The 18,728-nt window shown below is 38.3% G+C and overlaps 1 protein-coding gene across 1 annotated transcript in view; it reads right to left on the reverse strand.

Moving 5' to 3' along the window:
* The window catches only part of LOC107570536 (CUB and sushi domain-containing protein 3-like), a gene marked incomplete at both ends in the record, with an annotated part of 308,112 nt that overhangs the window by 99,663 nt on the left and 189,721 nt on the right, over nt 1–18,728 (reverse strand). Inside the window, 2 exon segments of the mRNA XM_016256763.1 lie at nt 3,023–3,179; nt 5,235–5,404. Of these exon segments, the coding sequence (XP_016112249.1) occupies nt 3,023–3,179; nt 5,235–5,404 (327 nt within the window).

Consider the following 18,728-nt stretch of genomic DNA (forward strand, 5'->3'; position numbering starts at 1 on the left):
ACGGCAACAATTTGAAGTTTAGATCCTACTGGGCTGGTAGGCAGAGATGGTCTCTTGCTAAGCAGGCAGAACAATTAAGATTAATTGCTTGGTTAATTTGGAGCCATAATCAGAACCAAAGCACAGACACTCTCACTGTGCAACACATCCTGTTATTAATTGTGTAGCTATGACTCATTATCATTAAACAGCCAGTACTCAGAAATAGCCGAAAACACATGGTAGCTCACACAGTATATCACAGAATACTAAATAAGTACAACATTTTCAAAGTTCCTTCATTAATAAGTTACTAACAAACACTAGCATTTTATGATTTCATATACACGCAAATATTAATATATACAGTAGTATACACTTAAGTCATACTTAATTTTCGATGGCATTTGCCATTTTTGCAATAACAATTGATAGAATTTTGATACAATAACTACTATAACATATGTAATGATCAGTCAAGCATTATAAGATGCTTTTTAATTCAATAACATTTATTAATTACCACATTTCAGCTCTGTAACACGATCAACCTTACTTTGACAAAGTTATTAAAGTGTTACAAAGACTGAGGGTGTCTTCATGGTTTAGCAAAATCCTCTTATATCAGAGTTCACAGCTCTCAAAAAGAAAAAAGGTCTCTTAAAATGACCACATGGGGACTTGTACAGCTTATCAGCGGTCCACCATTAAGCTGCAAGTTGTTAAGTACAGATAAACACAACAGCACTTAGCATCAACTGTAGGTGGAGGCAACAACTTCACTAAAATCTGACACCCAACTTTGATTGCTAGTTGATTACAGGTCGTAGTTTCACAGCACGCTTGGGTTGAGATTAGGACTCAGCCAAATAAACAATGCTATTTTAATCAGCTGCATTCACCCCCTGTCCTGGATCAGGCCTCTAAATTACAACATCTAGATACTGGAAGTGGCCAGGCTTCTCTGGCTCTCTCTGACCTTTATTATACACTCAAATGGCTAATCCTTCAGGGGGAATGGAATCGTAGACAGACAGGGATTTAGTCGATTTCAAATGAGATAGCCCACCAGCAGGTTAATACTTTACCCCCCAGTGGAACTAAAACCTTGTTGAACCCCAGACTGCGAGCACAATAGCATTAAAGCGCACCGAATTCAGACCAAGTGCCTGCACAACTCTGGCTCTGGGCCAACAAAGCCAAGGTCAGTAGAGAGACAGTCATGTTTCTCCTGGTCCACTTTCTGATAATCCCTTTGAGCTGACCAAAAGCTGATTGTTTCAGGTGTTCTCAAGCTTTTGTTATGTCCTTCTTGTGTAAAAAAAAAAAAGTTTTTCCTATCTATTGGTTGTTGAGTTCTGAGGAAATTAAATCTTTTGGAATTGAGCAAGAGTACGAAGTGATGCAGTTACATTTTATAAATAATCCCTCCTAATATTTCTAGAGATTGCAGATGTGACTAAATGCAATACAAGTAGGGGTGTGCGATATCACAATTTTTGATGGTGGACAATTAAAACTGGACGTGATCGTGGATGCGTAAAACTGAAGCGTGCACACACTAAAAAGCCTGTCAAATTGCGCCTGATTACTGGACTAAGTTATCTTTCATCTCTGATTGCGCTAATACTCTCAAAACACACAATGTTTACATAAAAAAACAGTTGGTTATGTCTTAAGTGAAAGTAAAGATTGAGAGATAAAGTTGAGAGAAAAACGGCTGCGTGCCTGTATATTAGATGTGACAACATGCTGCAACTTGTCATTAAGTGGATAGTTCACCAGTGGATACTCACTATCATGTTCTCCCAAACCTGTATTAATTTCTTTCTTGAGCTGAACACAAAAGAAGATATTTTGAAGAATGTGGGTAACCAAACAGTTGTTGGTCTCCATTGACTTTGATAGTAAAAAAATAATATGGAAGTCACTGGAGACCAGCAACTGTTTGGTCACCTACATTCTTCAAAATAACTTATGTTCAACAAAAGAAAAAAACTCATTCAGGTTTAAAACAACTTGAGAGTGAGGGATTTCAGAATTTTCATTTTTGGGTGAACAATCCCTTTAAAGTTAATACAACAAAACACAAAGAGAAAAATCACTCACTGCTCTTGGCTGAAGAACTTTAATACAGTGCCTTTAATAAGAATCAATGTTATAATTTATACAGTAAAATGCATATAGTGTTTTATTTTTATATTTGTTAATTCAATTTCTTGAGTGCTACTGCTAAATACACCCGCTGTACCTGAAAAATAAAGCACTGTTTGTTTTATTTGCATATTATGTGCATTTGTAATGTGTATCTTTGTTCATATTTTTTTAATGACAAAGATTTTTATCTTTCCCCACTTTGGCCTAAATATCTTTTATTTAAAATTTAATATTTATATATGTAAGGCTTTGTTTTTAAAATAGGGAAATTAGTATGGCTGTACTGCCCAGACAACTTGCAAAATAGCAAAACCAACATGACAGAATCGTGATAAAATCGTGAATTGTGATTTTCCTGAAAAACCATATGATTTCATGCATCTTTTCATTAGTTGAATAAAAATATTTCATTTCAGTTCATAAATCCTTGATAGCTATGCTATCAGCTTATGTACCGCTATCAGCTATTTATGGCCTGATAGCACTGAACTGTGCAGCTGTTTGGGATAAAATGGTTTGGAAATAACATGTAAAATTATGTTTCCTTGCATCTTATTTGTTTTGCTCACACTATCATCAAGAAAAACATAAAGTGGCTCACTAATGGCCAATGTGGCAATATGCAAGATATGCTGATAATATAGAAGCCATCATCAACTATCACTTGCCCGTAGGAAACTCTCTGTTGGTCAAAATAAAGCAATAACATTCCATCTACTGCCTTCTTTCTGTCAATCTTCTGCAATGTGTGGATGACTCGTGCGAGACAGGCACTCTTTATTAAGACAGGCACTTTATTTGGAGTGAATAGAGTTTCTTTATTACTAAGGTCAAGCCCTTGTGTGCAGAAGTGTGTGCAGTGTATAGGGCCAGTGTAATAACTTACTGGAATAGACCAGTTTGAAGCCTTCTCCAGTGGCCTCTGCATCACTGTAGAACTCCAGCCAAAGGTGATTGGAGGTGCTGATGAGGGTCAGACCCAGCATAGATGAACCGGTGAAGGCCCCCAGCATGTGAGCTGCATTGTCTTTACCATCATAGATCTGGAAGGTAGCAAGATCAAATGAAGATCACAAATAAAAGCAAGATAAAAAGAAAATGCTGCCTGATGTTTGTTCTATATCTATATTGTTTGAACAGCCTTTCTAAGATAGGCTTTGTATTCTTGCTCTTTGATTATCTGGATGTGTATAGCAACATCTGCTGTATCCTCTCAATCACATACTGTATGTCTTAAGATGAAAGGAAAAATAAAAATGTATGTGACATTCATGAACACGAACATTTAAACTGGTACAACTTGTACTTTTTAAATCCCTTTTCACAAATAACAAAATATATATATCTCTTAGTTTCCTCTGTGGAGCATGAAAGTGTTTGAGGATTTTAGCCAAAAATTACAAAAAGACCTCATAAAAGAGGTCCATATGGCTTGAGCAAAACATTTACTGAAGCAATTTTTGTGTGTGGAAGAGACTGAAATAGTTTTCTTTTCATTGAAATTCTTGACATCAGCCTTATACTGCGTTCACTGTAATTCACTTCTGATAAAAGAGTCTGCCAAATGCATCCATAAAATGTAAATGATTAGTTCAGAACTCATAATGATCCAGAGTTCAATCCATTGACTCTATGATCCAGTCGTTATAGTTAAAAGCTTACTGAAGTGGAAGATTATCAGTGATTAAAAGAGACATATTATGGCTCTTTTTACAATATATAATATAAGTCTCTGGTGTCCCCAGAATGTGTCTGTGAAGTTTCAGCTCAAAATACTCCACAAATAATTTATAATATAATTTTGAAAATGGCTATTTTGAGAGGAAGCAGAAACACGCTGTTTTTCGGGCCTGTCTCATTAAATGCAAATGAGCTGCTGCTCCCCGCCCCCTTTTCCAGAATAGAGCTGTGACATTACAGCTTGGACCTGCTAAAAACAACTGTTTGGGTTCTGATTATAATGTTTATCGTGCTGAAATCGTGCGTTTTAAACCATATGAGTTTAAACTTCTGATATACGGTTTTCTGAGAGCACACATCCGAAGCACACGGACAGAAAGCGGCTGTCACAGCATGTGAGTACTAAACTAAGTTCTCATTCACACACAAGTTTACGTTAAAAACACACATGAGTTACAAAAAACAGTCAGTTATGTCTGTGAAGGTAAACAGCTGGGAAATAAATTGCATGTTTATTTTAGATCTGTGTAGCAGCAGCAATATACATTAAATAAATCAATAAATCCACTGCTCTCTTTTCTCCTCTGAGGCTGGGACTGTAAATAGTGTTCTGTGCTCATCTGTGCAGCCAAAGACAGAACAGTTAGCAGTTTTGCTCGAACTTTCACCATGGCATTAGAGCTATTAGTACACCGTTGTCGCTTGCAAAATCAAATGACGGCGCCGTGGGTGTAAACCTACAGATAAAGGGGCGGTAATATTATAACGAGATCCCTGAGATCCTGGGACCTGATTATAGCACTTAAAACCTGGAAAAGTCAGATTTTCATGATATATCACCTTTATCAACTTCGATTTTGGTCTGTTCCACACACAAAGCTATCATATGACTTTAGACTTTAGAAGACGTGAACTATAACACATGATTCCTACTTACAACTTCTACAACATTTTATGGTGACTTTGCATAATTTTTTAAGCTTCGCAATCCCTGTCCACTTTCACTTTAAATATACTGCAAAATAATGACCCAGATAGTCTTTGCCTTTTGCATTCTATAGAAGTAAGTTGAGTAAATGCGTGAGACTTTTGTTGTTTATCCAAAGAAAGGTAGCATGACATTAGATTTTTTTGCAGTCCTGTAACAAGATGCATCTTTACATAGCCAAGATAAGGCTGCTCTGTGCCAGCTCAAAATTCAGTGTAAAGGCACAATGCCAAGACTAAAAGCCAGACTAAATAATGTCAGATCCACATCAATCCCTTGTATCAAAGTATACAGTTGTAATTGCTGTGTAAATGCATTTAAGCTACCTCTGAGCAGCATTAAACAGTCTATGTAAAGGCACCTAAATGCCACTTCAGAAGCACTTCTGTGCCACCTTTGGTGTGCAAATTTGGCATAAATTTAGAAATACCTTCAGAATGTCACCCTGGGCCAGATGGAAGGTTCTGGCAGAAATGTTGATTCCTTTCCCAGCCTGCACCTGTATGCTGTAAATGCACTCGTGGCTGTTCTCGTAGTTCATGGGGTAATTAGGTGATAGCAGAATCCCTTCATTGTTGATGACAGATGAGCCGCACTCAGCTAGAGATGGGAAATAAAACCATGGAACATTGGGGAAAAATGGAGTAACAAAAGCACAAAGCAAGTAATCAAAACGTCACCTACTATTATTATATTAAGATATTCAGTTAAAATTTTGCTGCACACAAACACACCAGACGGACATACTGCTGCTGTAAAAGCTCACCATGTGTTAATACAGATCTGGCATTTTCAAAACGATTGGTCTGGACAGCAAGAGTCTGCGGTGCTCGTGTGATGGCGGGTCCGGAAAGTGAGATCGACAGAGCTGAGTCGAGCCATTCGTAGCTTTAATTCAAAATCCCACATTGTTAGGGGATGTAAGTTCGACTCCCAACATTAAGTATCAAATGTAGATTTAATGAAACAACAGACAGTAAAAACAGGTGTATTAATATCCATCATGTATTCTGGCGCAACACAGCCCGGCTGATTTATTTAACGTCCCCTCGCCGTTTCTCTTCATGCCGCTCCATGTTATGACGATATTACCAGTGTCATATTTTGAATAAATCACCAGTTACTGCCTCCATTTAGTAAATTACCTACATACACCCCCCTCCTCGGTGAGTCAGCCTAGGACATGATGTGAATTTACACTCTGCGAGACTTCTCGTTTTTCCCATATGCCCTTCTTCTAACTTTCATTCAATTCTGGAGAAAACAAGTACTTTAGAGCAATGTGACTGACTCGTTGAGTTTAACAACTGACCTGCAATCTGAATAAGTGAGGCCGTCCCAGAAATTATAGTGAGGTAGAATGAGTTTTTCAGTGCTTTGTTGCCTTGTACTCACATGTGTTTTGTTCAGAGCATAGCAATGATAAAATAACTAAGTGCAATTTTGAAGTGGCCCGGGGAACGTGGTTTGGGCTGGGATTGCAAGCGTTCCTGTCAAAAGTAATGTTTGCGGATGGGAGTTTGGACTCTTGCTTCATTCACACAACCTGATCCAGTCTGACAGGCAACTGAAACTGACTCTTGTGTTTAGAAAAACGGGGTACTTCAAAATTCTACTTTCAGTGAGGAAGGCAGTATGTTCAGAAAATTATGTGAGTTTCTGGAAGTTTGAGAAATCAAGTCAGATGCCAGAGTTTATGAAGTGATGTTTAATCTGACAGAGCAGGAAGTCAGAGATGAGCTTGGGGGAAGCAGCATCTCAGAACTGGGAGACACTGAGAGGTTTGATAGCTGCTCGGACCATAGACATTTCTAGAACATATTTAAGGTTCGTGATTAACTTAGCTGACAGCATCCTTAAAAATCCTTCACATTTGCTGCTATAGTAATCTAAGGTTATTCCATCCCCTTCTCTCCTTACCAAATGTAAAAAAATTGGGTAACACTTTAGATTAGGGAACACATATTCACTATTAACTCAATAAACTTCTAATTTGCTGCTTTTTAATAGATAATAGATAGTTGTCACTTTAATTCCTTCCTTCTAGTCCAGGGGTGTCAAACTCAACTCCTGGAAGGCCAGAGCCCTCCAGGAATTGAGTTTGACACCCCTGTACTAGTCAATGGTGGAGCCGTGTCATAAGCCGGTGGCAATGTTTCACCTGGAGCCGTGCAAAGCTGTCACAGATGCACACTTCATTCTCCATTCCAGTAAAGTCACAGACATAAAATACAACCAAATACCACTGTTACTAATATACATGATATTTCAAATACATGAAATTTTAATAAAAAACTATTCTGTCAAATGAGATTCAAACTTGCAATCTCTCACACTTAAGGCAATAATTATTCTTCTGAACCACATAAGCTCAAGCTCAGGTCAGGATCTGAGCCCCCCTAAGACTAAAATCCTAGAATCGCCCCTGGCACAGACCTTCAGTTATTGGGGAACTTACAGTTTTATGCCTACTTAACTATCATTACACACATCTGTGAAAAGAATGAAGGATACTCAGTGGCGGATTCTGGCACAGGCGATATTGGCAGTTGCCTAGGGCAGCAGTATCCCCTGTGTGCCACTCCTGCATACATCAGATGAGCACTCCAATTCTGCTGTAAATGGAGCAATGATATTTTCATACACAACACGTCAGCTTAATCAAATCACAAAATAAAGTGCGTGCCACCTTCAAAATTTGTAGTGAGGTATACACAGATATGCAGTTTTCAATTATAGTATTATAGTATTATATAATTATTTCAATTATAGTATTTTTTTATAGAATTATTATTATTTTATTATAATTATATTATTATTATTATTATTTTAAATTATGTTACTCCAGTAACTATATGCAATCCTTTATTGTCCATGTGATCAATGAAATAAGGAAAATAACTGTAAAATACAAGTAAGAAAATAAGCAAATAAATTAAATTGTAGTATAGCAAAATGCATAGTTTATATATAAATTGCCATCAAAAAATCTGGGCATCATGATGATTTTTTTGATACTTTGATTCAGCTAGGATGTGTTAAATGGATCAAAAGTGACAGTAAAGACATTTATAATGTTACAAACGATTTGTACTTAAAATAAATGCCGTTGTTTTTTTTTTTACTTTCTATTAATCAAAGAATCCTGAATACTAAAAAGGTTACTTAAGCAACAAATCAGCAATGATTTCTGAAGGTCATGTGACACTGAAGACCGATACTGAATAATGTCTTCTTAAAATTAATTTTATATATTAAAATAAATTTTAAATATACAGTGGGTACGGAAAGTATTCAGACCCCCTTAAATTTTTCACTCTTTGTTATATTGCAGCCATTTGCTAAAATCATTTCAGTTAATTTTTTTTCCTCATTAATGTACACACAGCACCCCATATTGACAGAAAAACACAGAATTGTTGACATTTTTGCAGATTTATTTAATACATCTTAATATACATCTTGTATATATATAAATATAGCCTATGTAAAGAACACAACAAACACTAGCATCTACAAGTATGACTCTCTTTCATAAGAAACCATAATAAGCAATAATCAGCTGGATAGAGTGAACATAACATCCTCTCAAAAAAAGATAAATGGTGTCATTTAGAAAAATGGTCTCATTTAAAACAATTAAACGATGAATGAAGTGCATTGTGGAGCCTAACACTAATCCCTATTCTCTTGTAGACTATAAACAAAACACGCATCAATCAACCAAATGGTTTATAAGCAGTGTTTAAATGCATGCATACTAAATGGCCGTTGCAAACAAGTGTTTTGTTGCTAATCCAGTGGAAAGGGATTCTTGCCTGTTGAATCTATGTGTCTGATTTCTTTAAGCCAGTCGCCTGGCACCATGAAAGGCCAGTCTGATAAGATCTGCTTCTGGTAAAGAGACGGGGCTTTACTCCCTTTTGTGACAGCATCATTTGTGGGGTATACAGAAAGGATTCAGTGTGCTCAAGTAAGCCACTGAAGCAGTTTCAATCGGTTTCTTGTAACGTTAAGGCTCTGCTCAATCAGTGGACGAGAGCTCAGACAACAGTCACCAGACACAAATGTCCGCCTCTATCTGATGTTGCTGTTTGGCTCGCATTTATTGTCATTCTGTGTTGTCGTGCCTGACTCTTGTTTGGTTTGCTTGGAAACAGACAAAGATTGTCCAGAAAGCTCATTCAGACAGAAGTGGATGTTTCAGCCCATGGCCGCATGAGCAAAGACTGCCATGAGCTCAAATACTGAGAAACTGCTGTTGTGTAAATGTGCAGAAATGGGTAAAAGAGCAACTTGAATCACACATTAACTAATTCGGCTAACTAATTTTTAAGATGGATCTGATCATAGAACATATCTTCATATTACTGCAAATAAAATGTAGATGGACAACAAAAACTTTAATAGTGCAAATGGTTTCAAACCCGTGCCATGTATTCACGTGTCATTTGACTGAATATGAAAAAAAAGTACAAACAATATTTCATAATTTCAAATGAAATACAATTATAAATCACTTAATAAATTTAATTTAAAATGTAATTCCTGGTATTACACAATCCTGAAGATACTATTGCTATAGAAATATAAAACAGGATATAATCAGCAAGGTAGGAAACAAAGAGGAAAAATATCTGGTTATCGTAGTTATTCATAGTCTTGGTCATAGTCATAGAAAAAAATAGATATTTTCAGGAAGAAAAAAACGTTTAGAAAGAAAAAAAGTTCTAAAAGTAATGTTTGGATTGTAAATAAAGCAAAAACAATACAAAACAGACAAATACGTGCATCTGCAATTTTCTAAGTGCTAAAATGCAGGTTAGTGAACTTGTGTGAATTGGGAATGAATTATGAATTATGAAAAGCTGTATTCACATGAACACCCTGAATTTGTATTACTCATATATCTGGAGCCACAAGTCTTAAAATCCATATGCTTGATAAACCCACAAATATCAGCTATAAACCTCTTGGATAGAACATGCTTCTAACCTTTATGAGTTACACAACATCCTCAATGGGAGCTTTGCAACATAAGGCTGATATGATGAAAGGCAAAGTGAAAGCTCTTGTACTATAGGCTATATCATAACCTGTAGTTCCATCGAGCATGTCATCTGGCACAATAACATAATGAACTCATTGATACAGCTCAGCGCCTTGAGAGGCAATTTTGCTACCATTTCTTTCATAATATAGAGGTGAGTGGACCGCTTCAAGTGCAAGACGGTATTCTAACTCATCTATGCATTTATCATCATCGAAGCATTATGGGGTGCACATTGCTTAATTCCCTTGTAATTTGGATGTGCAGTTGCCAGACAACTCAGACGACTAGCGTAAGAAATGGTTTTCACAGCAAATGATCCATTGGTACAGGGTTCAACGAAGCCACGTTTCACTTTTCACTTTTTTCCCTGGTTGCTCTGTGTTAATCTAGCTTAATCCTTGGAGTAAACAGTAAAAAAAACAAAACAAAACAAAAAAAACGGTGGCAAGTCTTTATGGTATGACTAGACATTCCATCAGGGGGCTTCAATATTTACCAGGCCTTTTGTTAACACAGGAAACAAGCACATTTTAAATTGGGGTGTTTGGGAAAAACAAATCAATTTGAAATGCAGTAGCAACGCAGGCGAAACATTGCTGAAATTGCTTTATGATGGAATATGACCTTCTGAACCACAGGAAACCAAAATGAAGGGAAACCAAAACTGATGAATCTGCAATGCAGTGTTTGTGTGGGTCAGAAGCTCGAACCTCCCTGACAGATAATCAGGTAAACTGAATTCTGAAACACAATTTAAATTCCAAACACATCACACCTGTTCACACACCAGTTAGGAGTTGCGTCTCTGTGTGTGAGTCTGCAGAGCAAGTTGAAAGGGCATACATAATCACACATACACACAAATAAATACTCGTGTTCTTCACATTCTTCTATGATGGACTCATTATGTAGCAAGGTCAACACATAGCACAAACAACAATGGCATTAAGCCTCACTGGAAAATACCTATTTTCTAATTTACTCATGCAAACAGATGGACAGAACAACAGATAGATGGACGGATGGACGGACGGCTGGATGGATAGAATGAATGAACGAAAGACAGACAGACAGACAGATGGACGGACGGACGGACGGACGGAACAGAACAGAAAAGACATGACAGAAAGATCTTGCCAACCGTGCTTTCCTCACAATTCCTTACTGAGCACTAGGATGGATTAAGCTGGCAGAGACATTTTTTTATTTGATGATAATCAGTGGAAATCCTTTTGTTATCCTTTTACTCCTAAATTAAAAGCAAACTGCTTAATGCGGCACGAGATGAGATTTTGCCATTCTAAACCCCTCAGGGAGCCCAACACAAAAGTGAAGTCACAGCTACCCAAGCCCATTGTCAGATGAAAGATTATTAAAGGGAGCAATATTGACATTTTCCATAAGCTTGATAGGCCTAAAGTTCACTCTAACGGCATTGTAAACCAATTAGACTGATTAGAGGAGAGCTGTGCACTTCTCTCTGTGGACTGGAAAGAGAGAGGAGAGGAAGAGTCCAAGGAAGAGGCTGTTGTATTGAAAAGACAAAAGAGAGGAGGAGGAGACAGGCAACAGACATTGAAAGACATTGTAAGAAAGTTAAAAACCCTGCTGGGTGAAGCATCTAAAAGACATCAATACAAAGCGGACTGACTGCAAAGTTTGTTTAATGCTCACAACAATACCACGTATAGTATCTCCACTATAGTCCTGCAGTTCTCAGTCTCAACAACATATGAACGATTTTATGTTCTCCTTAACAAGATGTTGACATGTGGACCATTTTTTGATCAAAATGCATCGCTCCATAATGAGCTACTCATTTAGAGGACTATGCGATGGACTTTCCAAAGAGGTTTTTGTTTACCCGGCACTGCTCTTGTTTAGCAAGACAGAAACATACAGTGGGGTCAGAAACTCTAAAACCACTAGTGAAAATATTTATTTTTGCTACAGAGCATAGAAATCCGACATTTGCCCAAATTAGTTTCCATTTACTGGTGAATCAGTACATTCAAAAATGCCAGTAAATCAGTTCTTGCAGTTTTCTGGTAAGAGCAGTTCTAACATTACAGTAAATTACCGGTATGATGCTATGTGTGAACAAAGAATAGGATTACTGGTATGAGCACGTACAAGGTCTGGACACACTGATGTAAGAAGTCTGCTTTGGGCCAATCATAAAGCTCTGTCAGAGATGATACTGGTTCACAGCAAGTGCTGCTGCTTTTGATTGTTTTTCTATGTATTGTGTACAATAATCAGGGGTGCATATAAGTGGTCCGCAGGTCCAAAATAAGAAATGCCCTGTGTAAATAAGTTCTGACAGCGCATTTGCGTACCGACATGGTTGACAGCTGTTAATGCACAATTACCATTTTAGATCGACAAACTGTCATACTGTATAAGATTTCTATTCAAACGGAAAGCATAAATCTTGGCTACCCGCTGCCGTTTTCAAAGCACAATGCAAAACTGTGACATTTCATTCACTGATGCGCTTCAGTCGGCAGCGCTAAACCTGGAAGCGCATATACTTACTTGCCGGCAACCCGCCAAAATAAAAGCCTGCTGATTTTAATTTTGAAAATGATAAAATTCATAAAAAAAAGAAGTAAATATTAGCATTTTATTTTTACATTTACTATAAAATAGTTGTATTTAATACTCCCTTTTTATTTTAAAATATAATAGTATTATCACACTTTATATTATTTAGTTTATTTAAAAAAAAACCTAAAATAAATAAAGTGCAATAATATTATCACTACGATTAATTAATTTTTTATAGTTGTATTTAATGGGTTACACTATGTGCAGTGTGAGGACCAAACCAAATCTCCAGGTTCTCTTATGAGAACCAGACTGAAAAACTTAGGTGCACCCCTGACTATAGTACCTATAATGTGTCTCGTGTTTTTAAGTTCTGTGTGATCATCCCTTTATGCCAAACACTAAAATAATAAAATGCTGTCAAATTGGACAGATGAAATTAAAGTGCTTCTCCTCATCCAGGTAGATGAAGCAAACAATACAGCGTTTAAATGTGATTTCTGATGAATTACATCACAGAGTTTATCTTTTTTTTTGGTACTGATGTGTGAATAGAATCTTACTGGTAAAAAGACAATGCCATTGCTTGTGTGAACAGCACATTTGTTTATTTATCGGAAAATGTATTTAAATAGTTCCTGGAAAAAAATGCTAAATCTTAAATAATTCTTATTTAATTTGTTAATATTCCCTTTGTTTTAATTATTATTGTTCTTATTTTTTTTCAAAATCTTAAAACTTTCTAGTGTACCACTTCACATTTTTATTATATTATAAATAGCATTTCCAATGTGGTCTCAGATTTTGGACACCTCTGTATGGATAAGGATTCTGAATTCAAACATCAAAACTGACATGAAATGCTTATATTTAGAAAATGTGTTACAAAAAGATAATGAATCCAGGACATATAACACAGAAAAAAACATTATACTGCATGACAATTATAGATTCAATAATATATTTCTTTGCTAAATTACTGAAATCATTTAAGGCCTTTGGTGGGGAATACATGCCAAGTTAGTATGCTAGCTCCAATTACACAATAAAGATTGTGATCCTACACTTTGTGCAAGTTTTAGGAGGTTCTTTCCATCAGCAATACTCAGGTCTACAGGCCCTTCTCCAGATGGAATGCAGCTGCTTTTATCTCTTTTACACACAAATTGTAACCTCAATGCACACTCTCTCACAGCTTTGTAAAATACACAGTCATGAATTACACATAAAACATTGAAGAACGAATGATACATTTGAGTTTGTATACGTAAGAGCATCTTCAATCACCCATTTGGGGAATAAATATATATATTAATATCCCTGTTAGCACGTATCATTGGTGCAAACTTTTTTTTTAGAAGTAAGACAGAACAAGATGTTGAAGTCCATTTTCAAATGAGAAACTCAAGAAGTGCTTTAATCATGAGGATTCAGTTAATGTCTCTCCCTGTCATTTACAATAGAAGCACTGAAGCTGAATGCATTAAAAATGTACAAGACGTGCCCTGTAAGATATAGCTTGCAACAAAGAAGCCTTAAAAATACAGTTTTAATATCTATGCTAATGATAAATCCTTCCTCTGCAGTGAAAAAGGAATGAACAAATGGTGGAAAACGAGACGGTCATGAAAGTTTTGCCAGCTAGATCAACGGGGATCAACATATTGAACAGTTTTTCACAGCTGCAATTAAAGTTTAGAATACATTATGAATTACGAATGATATGAGGGATGATTTCGCATGAATAATTGATAAGGCGATTATACATTCATAAAGCATGTCATCATATACTAAGAGTCATGTGACTGGGTAGCAACTCCTCTCAGAAACACAATTTATCAATCTGTGCCGTTAGCTATGATGAATATGTACCAGCATGCAAATCAGCAGTCTGGCACATTCTAAAGCATAATTTTTATGAGGTAAGCAGCTTAGATTGAGCTACTCAGCATTGTTTAAAAAAAAAAAGAGAAATAAAAAATGTCCATGTAATCATGGGAACAATGAATGTACACTCCATCTGTTCAACCTTAGTAAAATAATAATAATAATAATAATAATAATAATAACAATTGTATTATTACAAGTACTATACTAAAATATCTACCATTAACCCCATATATTTTCACCATCTGCTATCACAAAATCTCATGCAACAAAAGCTACAACCAGTGTCTGTCACAATCAGCCATAACACTTCATCCTCCTTACATGACACGGAGTACTAATCTATTATTAGTCATTATAATTATTATACTATTTATGAGCAACAAATTAGTAAATATTAAAATCAATGACTGGGCACTTATCTTAGCCTTGTACTTTGGCCTTGGTTATTTGTTCGAAGTGCATGATCACCAATGAATGCATTATACAGCACTGCATTTGAGTTATGACTTCAACTGAAATGTAGCCTTTTTGGACAGCTTCCCATTGATTAGACCACTGCCTGAGGTTATATAGAGATACTGATATCTTCATGTTTCACAACATCTGGACCTCTGGCTAATGAATAACGTTTACACATGAAGTCAGTACTTAGATTGCCATGATACAAATAGACATTCTTAATCTATTCAAATCGTATCTATAAAACGAACCATCTGTGTGAGTGCTTTACTAGCAAATCCCAAGGTGCTTAACATCTCAAACCTCATGCCTGCTAAAATGGAGATGTAATAATGATTTATCACAGCATAATTTCAACCATACAAAAGCAGCACATGGTCTTGCATAATATGTGTTAATACTCAAGTTAAGCGATTAACTTCACGTTAACAGTAAGTATGTGTCAAGGAAGATGGCCTGTGGTCTCTAAATGAGAAAAAGCGTAATGTGTGATCAGATAATGTAATTCTTATTGCAACCCATTGGACAAGCTTGGCTCAACTCATAAACGTCAGCCGCATATGATTAATAGCACAATAAGAGAAAGATCGGATGCTGCAGGAGACTTTACCAGCGGAAAATATTGATCTTAAGCAATAGATGAAAGAAATCAAGGTGAAAAATAGCTGGCTCATTCTCCGTGGTTTTGCATTGGCTTTAACATTTTTCTCCTTGAACAGATCTGTGAGGTTACTGTTTAAAGCAAACATATTGGAGGAACTTTAAATGTTTAAAGCTGGGCTGTATAATTTTGGTGCCACCAGTATCAACAAATGCAACTGAAAAACTAAATAAACCCTCGTCGGTCATTGTTTAGGCCTAACAGATAGCCCCACCCCCACCGATTTTGCAATGTAAAATCGATAGTTGTGATGGATGGGAGGGAAAGCCGAGGCCTGTGCTACTGTCAAGTGATTTTGATTAATACACTGCCTTTGTCTACCTCCCCTCAAGTGGAAGGTATGGTTTTAATCCAAAACTAAAAATACCCTCAGCTCCTCTAGGTGTTACAGTACAAAGATGCAAACTCATCAGGAGTGAAAAATGTGGCAAAGATTAAGGTTAAGTCACATGGTGACTTGATTTCACTGATGTTTGGGGTGCTGCAATATAGCATACTGTGAATTTTAAGATTGATATTATGTTTATAATACACATAATTTGGTTGGCACTCCAAAATATAATGATGGTCGCCACTTGTCATAAACTAGAAAAAAGCAGTAGACAACAATGCAGTGTGTAGCTACAACTGCCATATAGAGATGACAGACAAAAGTGAAACAGTCTATACATGCTTGAAAAAAGTTTGCACGCCAGTGTGGGAGTTTTTTTATTTTTTATTTTATAAATAGATAAATGCGTTAGACGCTCCAGTCTGCAGGAAGTTCCGAATATGTTGTGCGCTTTCGTATAGTTATGGTTACAAGCTCCATCGCTGTCTACCTACACTCATATTTCAGTGTGATTCATTGGCTAAAAAAGAGAAAACACAAAATAAAATTAAAGATGAATCTGATGATAGTACTGGTTCTTTCTCCAGAACTTTTATAGATCACAATAATATTGCTATTGCGAATCCTTTTGGCCATGATAATCGTGCATTGAAAATCTGATATCATATCAGCCCTAATCGATGTGACAAGCAAATGAGTGAAAAAAAAAGAGTGCTGTTTTTGTGTAGGTGCCCCGTGTCACCTCCGGGAAGAAGCATGGTGTTCATACATAAATCCCCCACTGGATGTACTAACTTTGTTTGGACGTGATCCTTGATCTCCAGAACTGATTAGTTCCCTTCAGGAACTCGAGCTGCGTCGAGTCGCTTTGGGAACGCCCTTGCGTGACCGCGTTCTGAAGCATGTGTCAAATCAGTCCAATGGAGCCGCGAGACGTCACGAGAGGGGTGACGTAAGCACCAGAAAGTATAAAAGCGCATCCAGCAGAGCGCAAACCAGCTTCTGCTCTTCAGTAGCGCTCTGTGTATGTGTCTGTCTATTTACTGTTGTCTGTCCGCACAAGCATATATAAAAAACAATCATGAAAAAGTCTATGGCGAGCGAACGGTATTACAAACGCTGTGTTTCTCCCTGCCCACGATATCTGGCGGCGGGGGATACACACGATTTGTGTGTCGTTTGTTTAGGAGCGGAGCATGCACGGTCAGCTTTCGAGCAGCTGATTGTCATCACTGCGAGTTACTCTCGCTGTGTATGCTCCGCTCTCGCCTGGCTGTTTTTGATAAGAGCGGCCATGCTCGCGATCCTGCTGGCAGCAGTCCCGCTGTTGCCGAGGCACAGTGCAGACTGTTGTCGTGGGGATCGCGGGTGGATTTAGCAGAGGGATCTGAGACGGGCTCGTCCTTTCTTTTATAGATCACAATAATATTGCTATTGTGAATCCTTTTGGCCATGATAATCGTGCATTGAAAATCTGATATCATATCAGCCCTAATCGATGTGACAAGCAAATGAGTGAAAAAAAAGAGTGCTGTTTTTGTGTAGGTGCCCCGTGTCACCTCCGGGAAGAAGCATGGTGTTCATACATAAATCCCCCACTGGATGTACTAACTTTGTTTGGACGTGATCCTTGATCTCCAGAACTGATTAGTTCCCTTCAGGAACTCGAGCTGCGTCGAGTCGCTTTGGGAACGCCCTTGCGTGACCGCGTTCTGAAGCACGTGTCAAATCAGTCCAATGGAGCCGCGAGACGTCACGAGAGGGGTGACGTAAGCACCAGAAAGTATAAAAGCGCATCCAGCAGAGCGCAAACCAGCTTCTGCTCTTCAGTAGCGCTCTGTGTATGTGTCTGTCTATTTACTGTTGTCTGTCCGCACAAGCATATATAAAAAACAATCATGAAAAAGTCTATGGCGAGCGAACGGTATTACAAACGCTGTGTTTCTCCCTGCCCACGATATCTGGCGGCGGGGGATACACACGATTTGTGTGTCGTTTGTTTAGGAGCGGAGCATGCACGGTCAGCTTTCGAGCAGCTGATTGTCATCACTGCGAGTTACTCTCGCTGTGTATGCTCCGCTCTCGCCTGGCTGTTTTTGATAAGAGCGGCCATGCTCGCGATCCTGCTGGCAGCAGTCCCGCTGTTGCCGAGGCACAGTGCAGACTGTTGTCGTGGGGATCGCGGGTGGATTTAGCAGAGGGATCTGAGACGGGCTCGTCCTTTTCTCGGTTCTCACCCGCTAGATCCGCGGCTCTCTCACAGTGTTCGGAAGCCCACGCTGCGGTTTCTTCCCACCCCCCCGAAGAGAGAGAGAGCCAGACGCTTCATCTATCTTCCTCCGAGGAGGTGGATAATTATTCAAAAGAACATCGTGGGGCTGAATGATAAGGACATGGGGTGATGCCAGTGGTGGAGCAGACGCTTGCGAGCAATCTCTCCCCATCCTCAGCATCGTCCCTGAAGGCCCCGAAGCTTCCCACCAGGCCCGTTAGGCTTACATTGAGTCTGGTTGGGAAAGCTTATACGGCGGTAGGTCAGGTGCCTAAGAGGACCTCGGCTAAATGGTCCTACCATTGTCAGCTCTCCACCTGGGGAGGAAAGGATAACACCTCAGTATACGGTGCCCAATCCTCCTCAGTCGAAGGGGAATCCGCTTCGCATGATCAAGGTCATGCGGCGATGCTTACGAGCCTTAGACATGTGGAAGAAACGTTGGTTCCTGGTTCAAGGCCCGATGTTAGGGGCTCCTTGTCGTCGCGTAACGCTAACACCCTCAAGTGAGGGTGTTACAGCAGTCGGGTCGGTAGCTCCCTGTCGGTCATCCGCTTCAGGGCACCGAACTGGCTCCTCTAATAATACTAGAGGCCAGCCTCGAGAGGCTGGTTCCCTTAGTAGATTTTCTGGTAGCGTGGAAACTTCTACCAAATATCTCAAAATGGGTCCTGCAGATTGTAGAGTAAGGTTACAGAATCCAGTTCG

The sequence above is a fragment of the Sinocyclocheilus grahami genome, unplaced genomic scaffold (genome assembly GCF_001515645.1).
Source record: "Sinocyclocheilus grahami isolate Dianchi unplaced genomic scaffold, SAMN03320097.WGS_v1.1 scaffold1471.1, whole genome shotgun sequence".
In the NCBI taxonomy this organism is placed as follows: domain Eukaryota; kingdom Metazoa; phylum Chordata; class Actinopteri; order Cypriniformes; family Cyprinidae; genus Sinocyclocheilus; species Sinocyclocheilus grahami.